The 24,134-nt window shown below is 43.3% G+C and overlaps 1 protein-coding gene across 3 annotated transcripts in view; it reads left to right on the forward strand.

The window, feature by feature from the left end:
• The window catches only part of LOC115770414 (echinoderm microtubule-associated protein-like CG42247), a 51,172-nt gene that overhangs the window by 11,870 nt on the left and 15,168 nt on the right, over positions 1–24,134 (forward strand). Inside the window, exon 1 of one of the 3 annotated variants that reach the window (XM_030715676.1) lies at positions 6,278–7,202. The exons of 1 other annotated variant lie outside the window; for it this stretch is intronic. In XM_030715676.1, the coding sequence (XP_030571536.1) occupies positions 6,372–7,202 (831 nt within the window). In that variant the 5' untranslated portion in view covers positions 6,278–6,371. Of the gene's footprint in view, positions 1–6,277; positions 7,203–15,065; positions 15,121–24,134 lie in introns of those variants that run through there. One more of the 3 variants, XM_030715678.1, reaches the window with a different exon arrangement.

Consider the following 24,134-nt stretch of genomic DNA (forward strand, 5'->3'; position numbering starts at 1 on the left):
ATTCTACAGAGGGAATAACAAATGTAAATAAAATATAATTACAAATATATTTATTTGTTTGCGAAATGATGACGATAAAAGCATCCAAAAAGCAAAAGTGCCTTTTAATATATACTATTTAGCTAATTGTGAGGACTTGGCTTCGAGACTGCAAACCGCTTCAGCCCGGAATTCAAATTTGTTTTGCACTATTATTTTTAATTTTAAGCAAACCCAGTTGTTCAACAACATCTGATCTGAAACCTGAACCAAGCATTTTTCTTTCGTGCTTTTCCATAATATAAAGTTTTTAGCTCTTTTTATCGCCGAGCTCAATGCAGGCATTTGATTGATTCCAACTTTTGGCTCTTAATTCGATGGACTTTAAACATATTTTTAAATATCTCTGTAAAATTTTACCTAAGACGTGGGAATTATGATAATTATATTAGTAGTGGTAGTACCCTTTATATTATATTGTGTGAACCAAACATTAAGGCAGGGAGTTGGTTCGAACTGTAGTCTTAACTTTACACCCTGCTTCTAGTTCATACCCATTTCGAGCTTTGATTAACTAGTTAGTCTGGTTATGCGAACGTTCACGTGGTCCCTAGTGGCCCCGACATTGCATTGCGGATTACTTAACATGAATCATCATTATCATCATCATTTGCAAGAGACGCAATAACAATTAATTGTACCCACATGCAACAGGAACAGAAGCATGGGAAAAACTTAAACAATCACATTCACACATCCTCGGCCGGGAACAATTGAAACTTTTGCCAACAACCGTCGACAGCCCGAACTCATTCACATTTGAGGACACGACTTTCCTTTTGCCGGCCGGCATGACATCGACCAAATTATGTGTTGGCAGACAATGCGAACGACTCTGCTGACTTTACCCGGACTACATACACACTTACAAAGAGACATACGTGTGTGTGTGTGTGCATTGGTATGTGTATTTTTGCGGAGTACTTAAGCCTTCGGCAGAAGTGATGTACGTAGTTGACCGAGAAATAGCTTGTGGTCGTTTTTATGCCACCCACATTCAATCCAACTTTTTTTTTCTTTTTTTTTTGTCATTTTGTCATGCGTTTCATTCATTTGGACAAAGCAGATGCCATGTCAGCCCCAACTGATGTGGGTTCTCGTATCCATTGGATTTTGTTCTTTGCTCGCATTGCTTGCGGCTCGACCGACCGATATCTGAGAGTAAATGCAACAGCATCCAGATTGTTAGTAGGGGCAGCTGCCGTGCCCAGGGGCGAGCTCGGGCTCGGACTCGGACTCATTATTGACATTTTCGTAGTGCGAGTGCCCTAGTAAGTAGTTCGCCTTTGTTGTGGTTCATTCAGTTGCATATACCAGTTCCACGTTCCACCAATGCCATCGTGACAGTCTCTGTGTCTCTGAGCCTCTCTTGCCGCAGTTGCATTCTTCAACGTTTTCTTTCAGTAACGTGACGGACATCATACTTTTACTTTGTATTGAAAACTTATCACGCGCGAAAGTTTGCCAAGAGAAGAACTACTTTTATGAACTGGCTGCAACAACCCAACAAGCCATTTATGCCGCTTAAGCTGTAAGCACATGATTAGCTTAGCATTCGAGCCAAGTCAATCGGATTGCGGAAATGCTTTTCGTTCTTTAAATACAGCTTAACAGTTTCGTATGAAATCCAAAGATTGGATTTCACGGCTTCCCCGTGCAGTGTCGTTTTATAAATCTTCTTAAAATTGCTCGCTGGGTAAGCATTGGGCTTTTCGAGCGTTTACTGCAGCTCTGCAGCTAGTTGTTGTCATTGTGTGTGTGTGTGCATCCTTTGTCCTTATTGCTATTGTTTAATGGTCACATTAAAACAGCCCCATTGTCGTCGTTCTCGTTGTCGTTGCTGACGCTGTCGCTGTAGCCGATGCAGTCTTTTGACCACACCCTTTGCACCATTTTTTCTATCGCATTTATTTACAATATTTCAGACAGGGTCTGGGGAAAGGGCTCGAAAGTATGCAATAAAATGTGGGCTCGTGTCATTGGACTTTTTAGTGGCTTTTTGGTGCACTCCTGCTCACATGTGCTCACTCACAGTGCATTTGTTCCTTGTACGAAGTATGTGGCCAGAAGCATATGTGTGTTTGTGTGTTTGTGTGTGACCCGCAATCGCCGTAATGTGGGCATTTTCTGACATACTCAGTATTGGCTTATTCGCAGAGCCTCCTTCGAGAAGCCACAATGTAGACCCTGCGCAAGGTATGTGGATTATTATGTGTGCTTACAACAAATATTGCAACTTCCATGTGCTTTGAGAGCGTAAGCTCCTGTCTATTAAGCGCTTCTCACATTCAGCAGGCTCAAGGTGTGGTTTAGTGGGTGCAATGGGCGTGATTGAGGACTAAATTGAATAAGCCTTAGCGGTTCGCTTCCCAAATCAAAGCCAATACCTTGGCTTCAAGTGTGGGTTGGCTCCTCATATTTATATATTTTAGTCTTGAATGCATATTACAGACGGAAAGGCTGTTGATTGCGCTGATGAATATATTTACTATACAACAGTAAAAAATTACAAACTAAATAGTCCCATTATATTCGAGTTTTGGATTTTTTGGCGCTTAATTTTAATAATTACAATTGGGCTTAGTACTCTTTACCTTTTTACTTGATGTTTTCAATGTGTACAAATCACGCACTTTCCGGAAATAACATTAAAATAATACATTAACTTCACCAAACGTTGCGTCGCCCACGCGATTGTAAGAACGTAAAACAAAATTATTAATAACAAGAAAGAGCTATTGAGTTTGCACGTCGAATATTGAATACTCTTTGCTAAGATTTTCGATATGTTTATATTCTTAAATCCAATTGTATGTTACTAAAGAACTTTTATGAATCGATGTCTATTAGGTTTTATGAGTATTGCAAAACTTATATACATCTTTAAAGTATCGAAATATTGTCCTCACCTCAGCTGTAGTCTGATCCGTCAGTACCCTTTCGATACCCTCTGACAGGGCTGGGCTAAATAAAAAGGGAGGAAAAGTGCGTTTGGCCAAAGGCATTGCGGGCCTGTCGTGCAGACACTGAGCGCAAATGGACTCAATCGTCAGCCAAGACTGCCTTGTACATATCACAATCTCTGTTTGTAAATATAACGTAATAAAAACATATTTCCACAAGCATTTGGCCTAATTGTAAGACGAACAAGTCGAAGTGCTCTAATCTAAAGTGCTCGGATTGAAGATACCCTGTACCCAACTGCATGCTGTCGTAACATGCATTCAAATTTCTGTCCATACATTCTAAATAAAAAGAGTCTAGTCTCGAAGACCGACATGATCAGAAATGTGGACGAATATGGCTAAGTCGAATATAGAAGTTTGATGTTGACTATGAATTTATATAATTCATGAGGCCCGAGTTGCCTTGTTCTGCCTGTACCAGGCATTCATTCAACCCGTTTTCAACCTTTACATGGTATAAAAATACCCACAAACAGTTTTTCTTCAATCAGTTCTGGTCGAATAGCGTGACCCAAAACAGAAATTGGAGGACAACGGTGTGTACTGCACAATGAGACTACCCAAGAAGTTGCAAGTAGTGGTAAGAGGTACGCAGCAGCAAGGGGCAAGAGGGCACATGACACGGCGAAAGGTGCCGTCGCCGCTGACGTATCCCACGACGCCCGACGACAAACCAAGTACACGAGTATAAAACAACGACAAAACGAGCACGATAGCCTCAGGACCAAAACATTGTGCTCAGAAATCTTTGACTGCAGTCAAATTTATATCACATAGACAGCCTCTTTACTGAATACTTCTATTTACTATAACAAGTCTGATCTGTATTTAAAAACTGATTGTTTTGAAAGACTGGGTGACTGACGTATTTATTGTAGGTTAAAATTTCACCCGTAAGCGCGGAAAAACGGCGGAAAACGGTGGCTGAAACTTATTGGCTTACAATCGGATCAATTTCAAACTTATCTTCAAGGAACTTGTGATTTGAACTTCTCAGCATGAAAAATGCGGCTCAGAAGTTGCATGAACGAAAGTTAAACGAAATTGGGGTAAACCCGAATTTTCCTGTTTAATAAACTTTAAACCACAGTGCGTCTAAGCCATTAAGTAACAAGTGCTAACGTTTGTGATACCTCAAACTAAGCTCGTGCACTCTGCTCGTAATGTCGCCGAGGAGGTAAAACCTCCCGCTAGTTTGCACCAGGCAGGTGGCTGGGCGTGAGGGAGGAAGTCGCACAGCAAAATGGTTTAGTGAATGTGGCGAATGGCACAATGCCCGCCATTGGTCCCGGTGACTTATAAGCAGGGCACAATTAGGCGGGCGGGAGCGCTGGTATGGCGGTGCCGGAGAAGTCGCGTGGCAGCATTAGCCCATAAGTCAGGCGCCTGCAGCAAAGGCAAAGGCAAAGGCAGAGGCTAAGCAATACAACAACAACTGGCGTAATTCAATGCCCGCGACGCCGACGACGTCGCGACGAGGAGCCCGAGTCGCTCTCTATGAAAATTGCCCCGTGGACGACTTTAGAGTGGACAGGCACATGAAACACAATTCAAAAACACTTTGACCGGCAAAGTTGCCAGACGGAATTTCTTCTGCATTGTGCACAACACGGCTTGTTGCCAAAGGAAGCCCAGCTCGAAAGTTGCCCAGTTTGTTGTGCCAACTTTCTTGCTTGAGATATTTTAATAAACTTTTCCCTTGCCCGAGTTCATTAAATTCGATTCAAGTAAATGTGTGTGCGTGCCGCCCCCCGATTACCCCAAATAGCTCGAAACAATTGAGCCTGATTGATAGGCAATTAGTGGAAGTGGAACGCCACGGAAGCTGCGGCATCTGAAGAGGCAACAACTGTTTGCACATTAGCAATTAACGTCCCAGTGGCAGGCAACCAAAGTGTCATTAACCTAATTGGCGCAAAAAAGTGCAGAGGACGACGAACGACCCCAGCCATAAATAAAACGAGAATGGAAGGAAAGAAGTGCAACGTGTTGCAATAAAAACAATTTACATAAACCAGGTAAGCCAATAGTAAAAAAAAAACAACAGAAGCATTCACAGACTGCCGACGACCGAGCCCACCCACCGCAACCCTTTGGCCAAACAAAAAACTCCGCAATGGTAAATTCCAATGCAGTTGAAATAGTTGCATATGTGCCACAAGCGACTGTGGGCCAGACACAACAGTTCCACGTCCCTTGAAGCACATTACGCCCTAAAGTCCGGACCGGGCACCGGACAACGCCTCTGGTCAGCTCCAGAACATATGCGCAAATGTAGTTGCATAGATATATGTAGTTATGTGTTCAGACCCAAAAAAAAAGTCCACTCAGACCGCTTGCCAGCTGGCCTGTAATTTCGGTCAAAGTGAAGTGGACTAGCAGCCAGTTCTAAGGCCTTGCCACAGGCGCTGCCCATGTTGCAGAGACTTAAAGTGCGGATGCATGAAACAAGACAAATAGTGCGCGGTATTTCGAGTCAAGTGGCGATGCCAAAGCACAGCTCTCCGGAGTGGAAAGCAGCGTACGGAGAAGTGGGCTCCTTACACTGTTTCTCTGTTTACAGACAAAGGAACTGTGAAGTCGTCGGTCCGACAGTTGTTGAGTTGCGTCTGGAGTGGATCTCAAGAGCCATCGGCAGTGGACATGTCGATAATGGCAAGCTTTCCAGCTGTTCGTACTGGGTGCAAATACCTCGAAAGGCGAGATTTGTGTGCGTCCGCAAAATTTGTTGACTGACGGTACACCATGCATTGATAGAGATTTAATTTCCAAAAATATTTTTTTTAGCTTTCCTCATTTAGTTTTTCTTTCTTCATTTTTAGGTGCTTCTCAATCCTGTGTTGGTGTACAATAACATGAAAATGTAAGTTGCAACCTGAACCTAACAGGACACGACACTCAGGTCGACTACGGGCAATCAAAAAGTTATACGTGAAATAATCCACCAACAGCTGCAGCTCCTAAGAACGCTTTGAGTCGACGCGACATCGACGCTGTTCTAGCGACTTTTGACCACAACAAAGCAGTCACGCAAGGCACCAGCACGCTGAGATTTGTGCCACAACGGAGAGAGAGAGAGAGGGAGTGAGTGAGAGAGTGAGTGAGTGAGATAGAGATAGAGATAGAGAAAGAGTGAGAGGGCAGGCGGTTGGGGGCTGAGTGACTTAAGAGAGCTTAAGTACACGGACAATGTCCAACGAAGAGAACGACTACTTGGACGGTCCGGGCGCTGTTTCTGTTGCTGGTGCCGGGGCTGGGGCTGGGGCTGGGCCTGGTGCTGGTGCCAGTGCTGGTCATGGTGATGGTGATGACGACGGCGGCGGCCTCGCAGCTGTTAATGGCGAGCCCGTTCTCGGCGGCCAAACAATGCCACAAATTAGTTCGAACTCACAACTCGAGGGAAACGTTTCGCCGACATTCACTCAGACGACAACCCAGTTTGATGATAACGATAACCACATAAATAATAATCATAACAGCAGCACGGCGCGTCTGGGCCAGAGCAACAGCCACAGCCACAGCCACAATCACGATAGCAACTGCAACAGCCCCACTAAGAGTCCCACAAACCGACGCGCCGGCAGCTCAGCAAGCTTTCAGATACAGCATCATAATGCCCATTACGACGACGAGGATGATGACCTAGCGACCGGCGACCTGCACGCTAATAGCGCGGCAGCTGCTGCGGCTGTTGCCGGAGGAGCTGCAGTCCGTTCCGCCGGCGGCGGCTCCTCGCACGTACCCGATTATTGGCAACAGCGCAACGGCGGAGCTGGGCCTGGTGTAGGTGCAGGCGGTGTACAGAGCGGGCATCAGAGTCGTACGCTGAGTCCCAGCTATTTGGAAAACATGAGCGAAAATTCGGAGCAACCGCCTGTTGTGCCGCTTGTCCGTTCCAAATCGCGGCCAGAAATCTCCAGTGCCGCCGCCTCCCGTTACTCAAATCTATCATACTGGAAGGCTCGTCGTGTTGTCTTCTATCGCAACGGCGACCCCTTCTTTCCGGGCGTCGAGCTACGCTACCGGCCCGGCCGAGATGTCACCTCTCTGGACAATCTGCTCGACAAGATCTCACCCAAAATGGATCTGCCGCGCGGTGCACGCTACGTCTTCTCCATGGACGGCGACCGGAAATACCATCTGGATGAACTGGAGGACGGCGCCTTCTATGTGGTCTCCTCCTTCAAGGCCTTCAAGGTAAGTTTTTTTTTTCTATTTTATTATAACCTGCATTGGGTCCGCGTGTTTTGTTTTAATTTAATAATTTTTTTTCTTGTTTTTACCTCGTTGCATTTTGGAATTTAAGTGTTGCTTTTCACGTCAACTTTAGTGCAAAATCAATAGAAATTTGAATATTTTGGTATAATTTTGCATACATATGCAAATGGAAATATACACACTAATATATACGCACACACATATATATATATATATATATACTCATATAAAACTATATACGCTGTTGGCTTTTGCGGTCAGCATGTCCCATCCCACGACTCCAGGCCCAACCACCAAATCAGGTCACTTGGCCTAAAAACCCAAGAAACTCTCACTTTTTTTTTTTTGTTTTGCTTCATTTTCTTTATTATACACTATTTTTTTTTGGTGCTGAGACACATTTTTGCATGCGAACACTTTCGTTTTCTCTGGCCTTACTCAGTTCTCAGTACTGGGGGCTTGTTTTCGATTTTAGCGCACAACCACTCCATGTGTGTGTGTGTGTGTGTGTGTGTATGCATGGCAACTAACACCAGGTAGTGCTCTCTTACCCAAGTCCCTTGGCTGTTGGGCTATTTGTCGAACATTCGTGGGAGTTTAACTATAACACGGCACACACGCAAAATATATTGGCGATTGGAGTGGCGGTTGGACAGAGGGGATTCTTAAGAAATTGGGTCTTGCGTTTTATAGTTGTTTTCTAAGAGAGCGCTCATTGTGGAAGAGTAGTACAAAGAGTACCTAATAACTAGAGCATTTTATTTGTTTTACCAACTGCTAAGGCTAGTGTATTACTAAATAAACAATACACTAAGAGACCTACCGAAGTGGCACCCTAAAGTACGAACATTTTAAAAACAATTAATAAGAAAATAGAAAACGAAAATGTTAATAATGAATCATTTTAAAACAAAAATTGAACATGAGTGTTAAGCTGTCCGTCGGTAATTCCATAAGTTAGTAACATTCATCATTTTGAAGGTAGGTCCTCCTTCGCAAGATATCGATAGCTCGTTTCCACGATTAGTATCAATTGCTTGGGTTATTGACAATATCTTGGTGGTATCATAAGAGCTAGACGCAAAAATTGAATAGCCCCGTTTCCATCTAAATTGACTACATTTATCCTTGGAGGTATTCGTAGATCAAGACTGTGTTTTAAATGATCGATAGCTTGTTTTCGCAATAATTATCGATTTTTTAGCAAAGTATTGCTGCTGACAGAAAAACTTCAAGATCTAGGAGATATAACATATTGGATACTTAATTATGTTCTCATCTAAGATGAGCAAATTAATTATCTTGCAGTTATTCAAGAATGGAAATAAAATACAACTTGTGCCATAATCATCAACTTTTTGGAAAACTACCACTCGAACCAAGTAACTCTTCAATATATTTATATATATTATAATGAATAAGGTGATGCGATTCAGGTGAGGCTGGAATATAGCCTGTCTTCAGACAAACATCTCGTAAGAAAATGATGATCCCTTCGAAAGGGCCAGATTGCCCAAATTATGTTTAAACAGTTATCATAAGCCACATTCTTTAGTGCAAGCCCACAACTGACTCTTGACGCTGTGGAACTCGACAGGAAAGAAGTGAATCGCATCACGTAGAGGTAGATTTTCGATTTGCATGAAGCACAAATTGAAATTTTAGGCAATCATCGGACTGCACTTCCCTCACGTCCCAGTGCAGCCATTGAACGAGTCTTTACATCCCTTTGGTAAAGTCTGTGCCAGTGCCGATAGGAATTCATGCATTCGTAATCGATAAAGACAATGGCCGTCCCGTGTTCGCAACGTCTTGGATGTGCTCCTAATGCACTCAGCCGGGTAAGCTCAGAGCGTTCGGCCGAGACAAAGGCTCTCGTAAAAGCCAACCAAAAGCCATCTCCGTGCGCCACCCTCCCCGCCCGCCAGGTCCGCAGAGGCAACCGCGTGCACTGCCCGTGGCTGGTAAACAAAAGCGCAGCAAGAGTCTTTTGCCAAATCAAAACTTATGAGGAAGGCGCTGGTCGGGCCGCCAGCGGCGCAGTTGCCGCATGGAGTTCGTCGTGCGGCTTGGCCGCACAAAAGGCAACAAAGAACAATACGGAAGACGGGGAGCACGAGCCATGCCCTGCAGTTGGTAAGAGCGCATAGAATGCACTGGTATAGTTTCTTACCGTCAGCCGAAGGTCTCTAAAGGCCCGCTGGGCGCTCTCTGGCGCGAAAAGGGCCAATTTGGAAAGTTGCGGCGTTTCACTTAGGGAAATTAAAAGTGTTTCTATGAAGAGGGCAAAGAGAGCGCGCCTAATCTTGGTACGAAAAGGCGTAAACTGCAGGCGCGCACCAAGCATGTGTAATAATATAAATTAATCGAGCACCAAATTCGATTCAACAGGAGCCCGAGCACACGGCACGCAATCGCCAGCCGGGTTGGGTTTAGGGCACACACTGTTTACCAAAGCATTTATGATAATTTATTCGTCATGGGGCGTGCGTGACCCGTGGGCGCACTGCAGCTGATGTGATTTTGGGTGCAGCAAATTGCATTCGCCTTGTTAAGTCATAAAAATAATTGGCCGCATGGAAAACCAGCATGAGCAACAAGGCCAATCGAGAGTGGTGGGCGTAGAGCTGCTTTCTCCACGAGCCCCAAAAAGTACGTACTAAACTGTTTCATTTATACGAATCGTTTCAGTGGGCCAAATGGCCAATTAGCTAGTCTAGAGGGCAACTGCGTCACTGCCATAAACAAAAATACTCTGACAAAATCGTCTAAGATTCAGTTATTTAAAAGCTCTTTTAAATTTATTGGCCAACGTATCGTAAGGCTGCCCGTCGCATAAATACCCATTCCAGGTGCAGCCAATTGTAAATGATAACCGACAAGGGCAGCAGCGGATCGCATGTGCGAAATTGCGGGCACTGAAAGGGTGCGTGTGTCTGGGTGTGTGCTGATGCGAGCGTGCTGCGGGGCTTGTGCCCGGTGCTGCGCCCCAAATTGGAAGAAAAATGGACACGAAGGGCTGCTGACTTTTAAGCCAGCCCCGAAAGAAATTAAGATTTTTGGCACAAACGTGCGCGGCAAGCTAAAAGCGAAACCTCTGCACCGCGAGTGCTGCACGCAAGGTCAGGCGGCCGGAGTCAGGAGTCCGGCGCATTGTAATTAACTGCACAACAAAAGCGCACGAGCGAAGGAACGAGCGGACGAGATTTGACGTCAATTATTATTTTTTGTTCGTTGCTGTGGCCAAAGCAAAAGCCACTAAAATTATGACCATCAAGCTGCTGTGACACATGAGTGAGATTTCCAGCGCAAACAGCAGAAGCCCCTGTGTCTGGGGCCAAAAGGCGTTTGATGAATTTCGCAGCCATTTACGTGATGCATGCGCTCGAGATGTGGACACAAATTGCGCGTTTGCATGTCCTGCCAAGGACAATCTCATCTGATGCCATCTCCTGCCCTCCGTCTGGCGCTGATGTTATTGTTATGATGGGATGGCCGTCACAATGAATTGTTGATGATCGCCTTCGAAGCTGGCAGACTCTTGATGAATTCCTGACTGCCGCGGCAGCAAAGCGCTGCATATGCGATGCCCTTTCGGATTAGAGGTGTGGCACCACAATTTAATTGATGCAAACAAAATGGTTACTCATTTTGAGTCAAAATGGACAGCTTTAAAGGGGCAACAATCGATAAAGTGTAAAGTAAAGTGCAGAATCCCATCATCATCCATGCTTGGGCATGAATGCCGGCATACCCGCATATCTATATAATAAATATGTTGGCATGTGTAAGCTTGTTAGCCCGTGTGTGTGTGTGTATGTTTGTGTGCGTGTGTGTGTGTGAAGGGCCTCAAGGCGCTTGCAATTATGTCTAAAGCCACGCACAAATGACAGCAGCAGGAACCAAACACTCTCAGGAAACGTTGCCTATGCAGGCTCAGGCTTAACGCCTATTAATATTACGCATACGCCACGTTGCGAACGCATCTGCTTGGCAAATGTGGCCAACGGGCAGCTTTTGTTGTTGTTGTTGTTGTAGCTGCTGCATAATCTCTAAGCGGATTTCGACCAGGTATTAATTGGCACTTTAATAAATTACTGAAACGCCAATTACGAGGCAGTTTCGAATCATAATAGATAAGTTGAACGCAATTTAAAATGCCATTCGGCATTTCAAATTTTGCGGTCGTCTATAAATCCGTTGCTTTAATTGAAGCGCAGCAGGCGTTAAGCGACAAGCGTTGATGAAATAAATAATGCAGCGATTTATATGAAAATATGTAGGTGTTGAAATTAAAACACACACAAGGGAAAAAAGCAAGCGCAACCGCCCAGACCAATAATAACAATTATTAAAAGCAATGCAACACAAATTGAAAATAATAAAGCCAACAACTCACTCACACCATCTTCAGCATCATAATAACAAATCGTCGAATTACAGTGGTCCAGTCTCTGCTCACTGCAAGCAAATACTGCACGCAACCAAGGTATACAAACAGGACTCCAGCAGCTTTAATCGATTCATGTATTTTTCCTTAAATAACTATTGGAATAGAACTTAAAGTCGATCCTGTGAAGAACTCAAAGTTTCCATCCATTCTACTTCCGTCGTTTAAACTTCTGAATTCATTTTCATTCTTTTATACTACAAAGCTTCAAAAAGCAGAAAATGCAGCTTTTGTCCAAAGTGTGAAACACGTCGCTAATACATTATCAAGGCTATTCTCGGATATAAGTTTGAGATTTGTAAGGTAGACCGGATGCAGCAGTTTCTTTTATGTATCCTGGACAGTATTCAACAATCTCATTAGTGTACTGTCTGATTGGATTCGATTCTCGACCATTGTTCAGCCAGCCAGCAGCCACCCACTCAATGCGAGCTGTACGACTGGCCGGAACTGCTGGGGCAGTCCGGCACCTCGGCACTCCGAGCTCTCGACACCCGCCGGACATTGCTGTATAAACATGACAATTTAAAACGCATTACAGTGTGGCAATTAATTAAACTGTCATTGCTCGCAGGATTCAGAATTGCTCGCGTGCAAAGAGTCAAAATAAATTGTGTACAAGGCGCATTCCATTAAATGTAGCGCCCGGGGTAAATGTATGGTCAATCGGACAGACGGTCAGATGGTCAGGCAGACAGTCGGTCGGATGGCAGTAAAGCATTGCGTGAATTTATTGAATTGTAAAAAGAACATATATCAGCGTTTTTAATTGCGGCAACAGAAACAGCGACGCGACACATACAACAATAAGGAGGGGCCTTAAATAAACATGAGAGGACAGTTTGAAACTCTGCCGGTTGCAGCTATAAACCTACATTGATTGGCGGATCGCACTATATGCCAGACTGGGACATAGTTCCCATTGTCGGATGGAGGCATCCAAGTATTCAAATATTCAGCTCAATAAATTTGGTGTACTTGGCTGTTTTAATCTGAGATAAACACTCAATTAACAATGGCTGAAAACTGATATATATATATCGATAAGGAGTTCTAGTTCTTAAAGTCTCTCCGAGTATTCATATTTATCGACAGATAAACAGACGGACATCTTCTATATATGTCCGAGATGCTTCCTTCTGTCTGTTTCATATGCACAAGACCATTATACTCTTTAACACACAACCTCCATGGGTAAAGAACTTAAAAAAGAACACAAATTAACTAAACAAAAACGAGACGCGAAATAAACGTTTTGTGCACAGAGCCAGAGCCAAGTTGTGCGCGTTCAGACAGCTAGAACCACAAATTAGCGAACCGTTGGCATCTTCGTTTTCGCCTGCTGTTTGGGCCAACCACAAAGCCCCAGAAACTAAGCCAGAGCCAAATGACAGTAATTAGAAATTGTAGCATTTTTTTTTTGCTTGTTTATTGCTTGGCCGGCTGTCGCAGGCTGTTCCAGCAGTTGCGATTGCCAAAAAAATAAGTGGCCAACTGGCAACAGCAGCTGAAACAAATGATCACAAATTTTATACAGAGACAAAAGCCAAAGCACCTCAGCTATTTATCCAATTTGAAACAATATATAAATTATTCACAGACAGGTCCAAGCTGCAACAACAATGGCCCGAACCCATCATGTTTTCATAACTCGCAGCCTGCCGTCAAGGGATTTGTTTAAACTATGCAAAACAACTCAATTCCACGGGCGCGCCGTAAAGTAGGCAACAATTCTCGCCCTGCCCCAATGCGCGCAGCCATAAAACACAGACACTGAAGCGCCATTGGTGTCGCCTAGGCGGGGAATGGGGCACGGGGAATGGGAGACGTCTTCAAGTTGAATTGATGGCTCAGACAACAAATTCGACTTGTGTGTCGTGTTCCATTGTGCGCTAATGGTGAAAGTTGTCAAGCGGCTCAAACGGGCAGGCCGACGGCGTCTCTCGGGCGCTGGGGTACACTTCCGTTGTTTTTCCCAGAGAGCTTTCGTTCGGACTAGGGACCGATAGCGGGCATTGCATAACGCAAACGAGTTGTTGAATACCAACCGATTGCTCGACTGCCATCACAGCACATGTGTCAAGCGACACACAGATGTACATACGCTGCATTTGGCACATTCACATGTGCATAACTTATAATATGCAAGTTGAGTCATTTTTGTCAACGACATATTGTGTTTCGCCCATTGTGTGACAACATATTGAAAAGTTTTAGAATTTGCAAACAGTTGTGCCGCGCTGTCAACCACAAGATCGTGCGCTGTCCAAGCAGCCGGCTGAGCTGGCAAGGCACAAGTTGGTCACGTCGTCGCCATCGCTGTCGTCAGCGTCGTCAGCGCCGTTGACGTCAACGTCGTCTAAAACTTATGAGTTTTGAAATGAAAACTGGTGCAAGCGGAAATGCAATTGAAACGCCGCCATTGTCGTCCTCCATGTGTGTCGTCGACATTGTTGTTGATGGTTAACGTGTCACCACCATCAGCCCCAGCACCACCCACCCACCCAACTACCACTACCACCACCACCATCGTCGTCATCGTCACCGTCTTCTTTAGCGGAACCGTTGGCGTAACCGTGTGTGTGTGTGTGTGTGACTGGGCTGCGGGTTTTATATAAAGTTTCTGAGCTATTCGAAAATGCCATTAGACCATGTCACACACACACACAAACACAAGCGCTCTTCAGTCAAGGCATTCGGGGCCTGCTTCCCCTGCTCCTTCTGCAACTTTTCCTTTCTGTTTTTCTTTGCTTATGTTTATGTATGTGGTGCAATATTTGCGCCATATTGTCGTCCGTGGTCTGGTGGACTCCAACTTTTTAGCGGACATAGGCGCAAAGAGCCAAATGGCACAAACAGTTCACACAGTCCAAACAGTTGGAGTACGGCAGCGGGTATTGCGGTTGCACGGGTCCGGGTCCGGGTCGAGCAACACGAGAAGCTCTTTAAAAGTTGCCATCAAAAATCATTTCCAAAGCGCGGGATAAATTCGTGCAGGCGATTTTCTCAAGGCATGTGATTTATGCTGCAAGTGTAGTGCCAGTGACATTAATTATATTAGCTGTGATAAATGCTTTTTTACACGGTCCATATGTTCTCGTAAGGCAAATTATTCAAATTGCAAAGCAAGAGCCGAGCAGAACAGAACAGAACAGAACATTGCCGCATAAATCAGGTCGCCAACCGGCACGTGCTTTTAATTCATTTATTTAGTTTGCGACTAGTATTCGGAGAATCAAGTCAAGGCACACAGCTTATACCAAAAATAGCAAATCTAGGCTAAGTAATCCACACAAGAAATTGCTACCAATTGCCGACCACATGTACGCCGAGTCGACCACAACGGAGATGACCACTTACCCGACACGAGAGCCACCCGAGAAGTCCACACTACGTGATTTTTGGGCCAAAGAGTCCGCTGTGAATGCCTTTCTACAAACATCCCAAGTAAATATATCCAATTGACCCAACCAAATATCAATTGATTGCGGCTTAAGCCCCAATCTGACAATTTACCAAATCATCAAAGTGTCAACGCAGTTGCCACAATCCGGAAGCATCTACCTAGAGCACACACACACACATACACACACATATCTTCTAAATAGCTAATGGCTTTTGTGTTGTGCATTTTAAGTAAACTGATTAAATGCACAAGTGATTTAAATGCTTGGGGTATTCTCGGCAGCAGTCATAAATTGAAATTGTTCAACTTTTGCCACATTTGCAACGAATAACTAATGCTGCATGATGGCAGCGGCTGCAGAAGGCGCACACAAACTTTTCAGTTATAATTTATCAGATTTTGCAAGTTCATGCAATTACGAACAATGATATGTGCATAGTTATAAGCTTAGGAGGAAATATACTCACAGGTACAAATATTCAGTGCTTTCACATGAAGCTCAGCCACATTTCAAATATCAAACATGCAGGTCGTATACGTAATGCTATCTCCAAGCATCATAACAGCCGGCCGTTTGGGAGGGCCTGCAATGTTTTGGGCATGAATGTGGCATTCAAATGTGCGCAAGCACCAAAGCCCACGATTATATCTGAAAAAATGTATTTTTTGTTCAATTTTCGGGGGAATGGCGAAATATCTCTCGTTTCGAAAAATTTGTTTTGTACGCGTTCACAAAGACGAAGTGATAGACGGACATGATTATATCGACTCAGTTCGTTGTTCTGATACAGCATTTTAATGCATTTTACCCAATTTCCTTGCTCTTCCATCAATATCGATCGAAACTTGTATATCAACTCTGATTTTCCAGACACCTCAAAGTAATTCCTACACATACGTTGTCATACTTTGTGTTACAAATTAATTACAACCTTCACAGCTAATAAAACAATTAGAAACAGTATTTTGATATAAAAAATTGGCACAATGTGGAGCAGGTAGCATGTTGAACGGAAACGGAAGTCAAATAATTCAGACACGTATGTCCACGCCACTTTAGAATGAAACGTACACAAAACGCAAAAAGAAATATGACTCCGTGCGGAATATTTATGCGGGCTAAAGCGCCCACCCACACACACACACACACGCATGCACACACATTTTACAGACTCTAAGTACAATAACGCACTCGTAGTGTTGGCAAGCAAAATATTCGAAACTTTGCATATGCATGAGGATGAGGGGCTGAGACTGCGGAGCGTGGCGCATTACATTTGTAAAATCTGGCACACGAATGCAATAAATCACAACACAGCTACACAGAATACACCCTGTACCCTAACCAGCATATGTAAATAGACGCACACCCCCACACACACCCCGACACACACACACACACACTCACGCGCCGCATACAAACATACATATGTATAATGGTTATTATTAGTAATGCAAGCGCATAGTTCGCCACTGACTCAGGCTCTAAGAACTCTGAAAATTATTGGGGTCACATGTGTAAAAGGATATTTCCTTATTAACCCAGACGCAGCGTGTGTGCGTGTGTGTGTGAGTGTGCGTGTGTGCACGTCCTTACGTCAGTGTCCATAAAATCTATTATGGTATTCTGGTCACAAATTATTATGGTGTCAAATAATGAGGCAGAGACTGTCAAATTTGCATTCGCAGTATGTTACAGTAGCAGTTTGTTATTTTCAAGAAATGTACGCATGAATTTAATCGCAATGCATGAAATATGAATGCGTATCCGTTTTGCGAAACAAAGATGCCAAGGATACCAGCGAATTTTCATGCTTTTCCAAGTCGTTCATTCAAACATGGCAAATCCAACACTGTCAACTGGGGTACAACTGGGTGCTGGGTGTGTGTGTGTGCGTGTGTGTGTAGATAGTCTTAATGCAAAACGCTGATGCACAGATGATTCTTCTTAGTGACATATATATGTTTGTATGTGTGGATGTGACGGAAAAAGCGGAAGCTGGGGAAATAAGTGTATACTTTACTGCATACTTAGCTATTTGTCTGGTCGGCGGCATGTGTGGGCGGGTCGATTCGGACGCATGCAACAGCTAACTTATACATGCCTCTTACGAACACCATCACAATCGCATAATATATTGGTGTCCAAAGCAGCCAGGGCAGACACAGAGGACTCCGGACGGACAGTTGCCAGCACTCTGAAGCCGCAATGCGAAAACAGTGGAAGCTACTGTTACGTATTGTGTCGGGCTTCCACTTGCATGTTGACGCGTCGTCTGTCAGACATGATGAAAATAATGGAGCAGAAATGTCACTGGGTATGCTGAAGACATATGTATGCCAGTATGTGCCAGATATATTTATATTTGTATAAACATATATTTGCATATAAGTTTGAATTTGTCTATGTGTGTCATTGGCAGGCGACACTGGGCGAGTACACGTACTCCCACTGCCGCTGTGGCACACGAACATGGTCTAAACGTCAGGCTTACATGCCAGAAATGATTTAGTAATGTTGGCATTTCTACGCGCTTTGCACCCCTCATTAACGTCCCCGTTGAAGACAGGGCTACGGCAGCTACGGCAATTAGGCGAACACGCCTTCGCCTTTAGCGTGTCCTTCTGCTCCGTTCGATCACAGTGGAAAACATGAAACAAACTTATTTAACACATTCATCAACAATTTGTCAGCATTATGAAAAAAGGGCGGGCCATATTGGTCTCGTCGGCCAAAAGGCAATTTGCATAACGTTTATCGGCGAACAACCCGGCGTGCTCCAATGTCAACGGGCGCAAAAAAGGACCTTAGAATCGCCTTCGCTCGTAATTAAATTCAAACCAGTTTATGCATTTATGTACATTCTTCTTTAATTTACTCGTGTCGAACGGCAAGATTATTAATTAATATTTCGCAGCCCTCGACGGCCGAAGTGTCTAACATACCCTGTCTTTCGGACAACTCAGCAACAAAGACCCGAGCCTGAATCGCAGGCTAGTGGGTGGACTTAGTTTTGTGTTAGAATTAGTTCAAGTCGCCGCTGATTTACGAAAAGCTAGTTTGATGGTGATAAATTTATGTTATATTCGATTAATAATCACAATAAATAATAGTATATAATATTCCTGGCTAACTTGAATAGCTAAGAAACAATTGGTGCGTCCCTAGCAAATGTGAAAATTATGATTTATGTGAAGCTGTGGGCTTTTAAAGTGTGTCTTCTTGTTCAGCATAAGCAACCGAGTTGATATGGCTGGATAGTCCATATTGCGTATTAATGAACGTGACAATCTCAGAACTTATACAAGCTTCAGACTTCTATCTGTGCAGCACTATAAGCACCGAGCTCATTGTAAAATACATTTCCAATATTCTGGACAAAGGAAAAAAGTAGTACAGCTGCTGTGTAATGAGTTTAGGCTATCGCCTAGCATGGCATTTACTTTTTGAGTGTGTTTTCTCACATTTTACAGCCCTCCTCACAAAATGAATAAAACCAAATGCAGACCCTTAAAGAGAAAGTTTTGATTTTTGCATGGCATGCAAACAATTTACACATATTTTCCTTTAACCTTTAAATTTTAGATCGCTTTGACAACAGGCAAAGCAGCTATTCAACCAAAACGTTTTCAATTTTGTGGAGCAGTAGCGCATTTCTAGTATCTTATTTCATCTAGGCAGCATGGCCTTTGGTTTAACTTGAATAGTCTTCAAGTCAAATGATAAACTATCAATAACAATTTCAAAGTTAAGTTGAAAAAGCGTGCACAGCAGATATGTCAGAGGTTGGCTTGGGGCGTTAGACAGACTGGAATATATAGAAGAAGCATCGTAGAATACAGGGTATCACCTTCACAGGCATGCTCGGTTAGAGCACGCTTACATGTGTTTATGACAATGTTGACCTCTAGAATAAATTTTAGTTAAAAAGGGAACGTTTCACTCAGTGCTAAAGCCAGTGCTGATGTGGCCATTAATTAAAGGCGCACATGAAGGAAATAATTAAGCAAAAATACACCACGCTAAAGGTTTTATAAATCATAAAAAAATTATGTGCTATATGCGTGTACAAAGAAATATATACAAAATCTGAAGTAAAAAATAAGAAAAAATAAAATAAAAACCCAGGCATAAACTGTGCCAAACGAGCGGCTCACAGTCGAACATGGCGGGTCTTTAGCAATCATTTCTTAGGTCATAAGCACAATAAAAAGGGGTACCCACCACCCGCCACAGCAACAGCTCCAGCACAAAAGGACCAAGGACCAGAGGGCAGCCCGTTTCATGCATGGGAATAATTAAGCCATAAGCCTCGACCTCTTTCTTGCTCTCGCTGCGAGCTACAACTTTCATTCTTTCATTTTTTTCGGCCGGCCAACTTGTGAGCTTGAAATATTTACACCTAAAACCAAATAATAAAGACCCCGAAATTATTTATACCCGCACGCACGCTCAGACGTAGGAGCCAGGCGCTGACAATAGGCGACGAATGGACGCACGTCGATGGCCGGCGCAATGGCGGCGATAAGTCACCAGCCATGCCACTTCCGCACGAATGTTGCATAAAAATATTTAGAGCCTGGTGGAGCTCCTCCAAGAGAACAGGGGAAAAGGAGGGGGGGGGGGGCACATAGAGATTGCGGCCAGACAGAGGCGGGGTTGGAGACCCAGTACTCGCCTTTATGTACGTGTTTACTCGTATTTAGTAGTAATGAACAGCAAAGAGAGGAGGGCGAAATAATAATAATAATAATAAAACTATGAAGGACACATAAATGAGGCAAAAATATACCAATTGAAACAATTTAAATCACAGGCAGCGCATGCGAGCCGCATGGCAGGGCATCAGGGTATTCAAGTATCAAGGGAGCGGGCGAGCTGGCGCGCTGGATAACAGCATCTAACGAGCGAAAGGAGTTTGCTCTAGCCCAGTTTTTTTTTTTTTTTTTTGCAGGAAATATTCTCGAGTATGCTCGTAGCTCAAATATGCAAAAAGCTTGTGTCGAAAAGTGGGCAGGGCAAAGGAAATTGCGAGTATTATTATGACTTTTATTAATTTTCCTTGCCATACTGGTTTTTGTTTTTACTTGCTCGCTTTTCCTTGCTCTGCCTCTCTTTCTCTCTCTCTCTCTCTCTGTCCTTCTCTGTTGCTGCCCCCTCCCCTATCCTTGGGGCCTTTTGTTTCAACTCTACATCGAGCTCTGCTATTTTTTTCTGGCCCACCACGAGAATAATGGCAACGGCTGTGTCCAGTTCAAGTTTTTCACTAAACAACTTTGCACGCACGCGTTGGCCAGCACCAGGAACAGAAGCCGAAGCAGAATTAGAATCAGAACCAGAACCGGGAGCACTAGAAACCGACTTCAGCAGCGATTGTGGGCTTGCGGTTGGGCTTTGGATTTCTGATTTATGTGCGCTAAAAAGTTTAAATTGTGTGTGCTCCGCAGTAATCATTTCGCCAAGGCATAAAATCGGTAAAGTTTTATTAACAAGTTGTGTTCAACGAGTGCGACATCCGACGACACACAACAGAGACAAAGCGTTCCGACCGTAGCATGGGCCAACACAATGGCAATGGAAATTGAAAATATGCTCATAAGTTGCCACCGCTCACAGAACTATGCAGCACCAAGCCAACCAAAGACCCAGACCATTGCCATAGTTTAGGCGGCCAACAATGAGAATATTTTGGTCGAATGTTTTGCTTTCATATCAACTCGACACATGAAACGGCCACAGATACGTATTTGGGAATATATCTGTTGCACCTTTAATTGGAGCGGTCAACAGGGCAAAATATAAATATAAAAATACGAGTTTGTTTCGAATCACCCGATTCGTTTATATATCTATATGTGTATGTTGTGTATTGTTTGTTTAGTTTGCCGGTCATCGCTTTTGAGTACGCATTGCACATTGCAGCACCCGTTTGGGTGCTCACCAGTGCTGACAATTTTAGCTGCCAAAATGCTAAATTCAATTTTAAGAGTAGCTAAAAACAGCGTATCAAATTGGCAAGGCGGTTGTATCTTAAACTTGTAAAGAGCTGCATTTAAGCGCATTTTTTTAAAGCCCTCTCGTGCTTGTTTATCCAGTTCATTCAAAATTTGGTTCTAAGTGCTAAATGCTTTTGTTGGTTCAGTCCCACCTTATTTTTAATGCAGTATTTTAAATCTGGATTATCCGTGAAAACATTCGAAAGGTATCTTTTTATTCTATTGGCCTTATTTCTCAAATTAAGTCCACCTAGATTTGAAATCGAAAAATTCAGCTAGAAAATAGCCGAATTGCCATCACTCTTGCGCACAACCATATTTGTATTTATGCTTTCACAAAATGTATCTGACAGAGCAGAAGTATCTGTGTGCACACATATTTCCAAATATTGCCTATTCGCGAATGTTTGTTGATTGAAACACAGCATCTCAGCTCAAAAACGTATTAATTTTTACACGTTTTTTAATCCGTTTAGTTTGGGGCCAAAATTGATTGCAAACATAAAACAATACTTTCATATTTGAGTTTTACTTTCTCTGAGCGTATGCTTGGCCTGCTTTGTGCGTAGATTAAAATGCTTGTCTAAAAAAAGTCAACTATCAAATTAAATGTGCGCAGTACGGCAGCTTCATGATTGAAATTTACACACAAAATTTTACCTTGATCCAAATCATAAAAAAAATATTAGAAATTATTATACTTATTAAACATGATCCGATCCTGCCGATTCGGAAATATGTAATACATCTCGTGAAATCCACCGCTTCTAATGAATTTTAAAATAACTTTGAAAACAGAGAGAAAGCGTAAAAACTGGCAAGGCCGGAAAATAGCAGTTAGCACTTTGATAATCTATGATGTTGCTTGCATGTTAAAACCATTCTCATTAAGATAGTTTTGATATTGAGGAACTCGTTTTTGTTGAAGTCCGAGCTGTCTTTTTCAAATGTGTTACACATTTCAACACAAAGTGCTAATACCCTTGCAAGGGTATTAAATAACAGCACATACTAGCATTGTGAACGTTGAAGAAAAAGCGTTGGCAACGGTATCAAAGCGAAAAACTTGTGAAAGCTCGAGGTCGCAATTGCTTTTCCTTTTTTAATAAGCTTCAGGAGTGTGGGAGTTGATAAGAGTGCGTGCTACTTGCAAATGAAACACAAATGCTACCAACATGGTAATAAATATCCATACAAGCCACTTCAAAGTGAAAAGCAATAACCCAACTACTACAACAACTTACTGAGAGCGCAGACCAGCAGTCAGAGCCGCAATAGCTGGCAAATACAACTTCACGTTCCCGACAAAATGCCTTAGTATGCATAGCAATACCAATACCAATACCATGGGCAATACCAACAGTGCAGCCAATAGCAGCTATACCCTTTCCCTTACCTATGTCAATACCCAAAGTACAAGCAACACACTAAAGAAAACATACCATAACCAATACCAACGGAAAGCCAAACACAAAGAGCGAAAGTGCCAAATTTGATAGTGTGCGTGGGAAAAACCAAGAATTTTCCCTTTGCTAAGCGCACAGTGTAACCATAGCTCGCAAATAGCTGAAGTTCTTGAGCGTCAAGTGAAAGTTGTATCTACTGAGAGACATATTACACTAGATTCAGTTGCATTCAAATATTTGTTAATATTTAAAGACAACTATGTTCATACAACCGCGTCTATGCTTAATCCCAGACATAACTCTCCTAGACTCTGACTAGACCTTGGCATCCTTTTAGCACTGTTGACTTGGGTAGAGCGCCACTCAACGACAAGTAGCGGCACTACGGAGCAATTGATGAATAAACACTGAAGCAGCTACTACTATTTCCACAGCTACTACTAATATTAGAAGTACTGCTACTATTTATACTACTACTAAAGCAAGGGTACACAACAAAATGGCAGCTAATGCTGGCGGCTCGAGATCAGTGTTGCTGATTTGGCTAAACAATAAATGAATAGGAGTTTAGACTATGTAAACTCGCTGCCAAAGGTGTAAAAGTGTGTGTTTGTGAGTGTGCAAACTGGGCTCGCCATGAAATACGATTGAGCGTCAAGTTGGTAATTTGAATATGCTTTATGTATACGACACGTGTATTATACACGCTATTGCCATATATATGTATATATATATAAATATGGTCAGTTGTCGGTGGATAGCGTAACGTAAGGTAACGTAACGTCGCGTAGCGTGACGTCGCGTGGCATAGCGTGGCTTGGGCTGGCATTCCGAGCACGGGCGCCTTTCGAATTTGAAAATTTAGCCACTTAACTGCAGTCGTTAGGTGAACGCCAAGGAAACCAAAGCTAAGTGCGAGCCAAGGAACTGACGGACAAAACGAAAAGTTAAAATAAACTACGCGCCGTGACTCTCAACGCTGCGATAAACAGTGTGACCCGCGCTGACGGCTATGTAGCATCCAGTGTTGCATAAGCGCGATCTGCCTTGAACCGCGCACTGCTTGCACTGGGCAGGCAATCAACTAATTTAAAGTGCTATTAAATTAAAATGGTTTCAATTAACACATTTTAAAACGGCAAGCAGACACAGTGAACATTTAAGCCATACTACACTTGGCGGGCGAGAAAACTACGTTTATTTATTATTAACTTAATGCTGTGCACTGTTGTTGTTATTGTTATTGTAAAGAAAAACTGCAACTGCAAGTGAATTAAAAGCAAAGAGCCAACTAAAGTGCGCAAACAGCCGCGCCCACAGGGCTCAGAACGCCCAACACTCAACAGCCAACAACCGACAACCAACTCAACCGACTCATCAACGGCCAGAGAAAACTTTCGCTCAAATGTACATCGACGAGGATAGCGAGGAAAGTTCGCCCTTTGTGATGCTCACATCGCCGACCAAGTCTTGGGTCAGTGTTCACTGTAAACAATGAGGCCACTCGCACACCAACCCACCCATCCGCCAATCCACCAGCCCATCAACCCAGCGGTCCACCATCCACCGGCACACATCTCTTAATTTCACATTTTTTTTCTGCCATTTGACGTATACAGAGTCAAGCTGAAAAAAAAGAAACTGGAAAAAGT

Source organism: Drosophila novamexicana, unplaced genomic scaffold (assembly GCF_003285875.2).
Source record: "Drosophila novamexicana strain 15010-1031.04,08,12 unplaced genomic scaffold, DnovRS2.1 tig00004555-arrow-pilon, whole genome shotgun sequence".
Lineage (NCBI taxonomy): Eukaryota > Metazoa > Arthropoda > Insecta > Diptera > Drosophilidae > Drosophila > Drosophila novamexicana.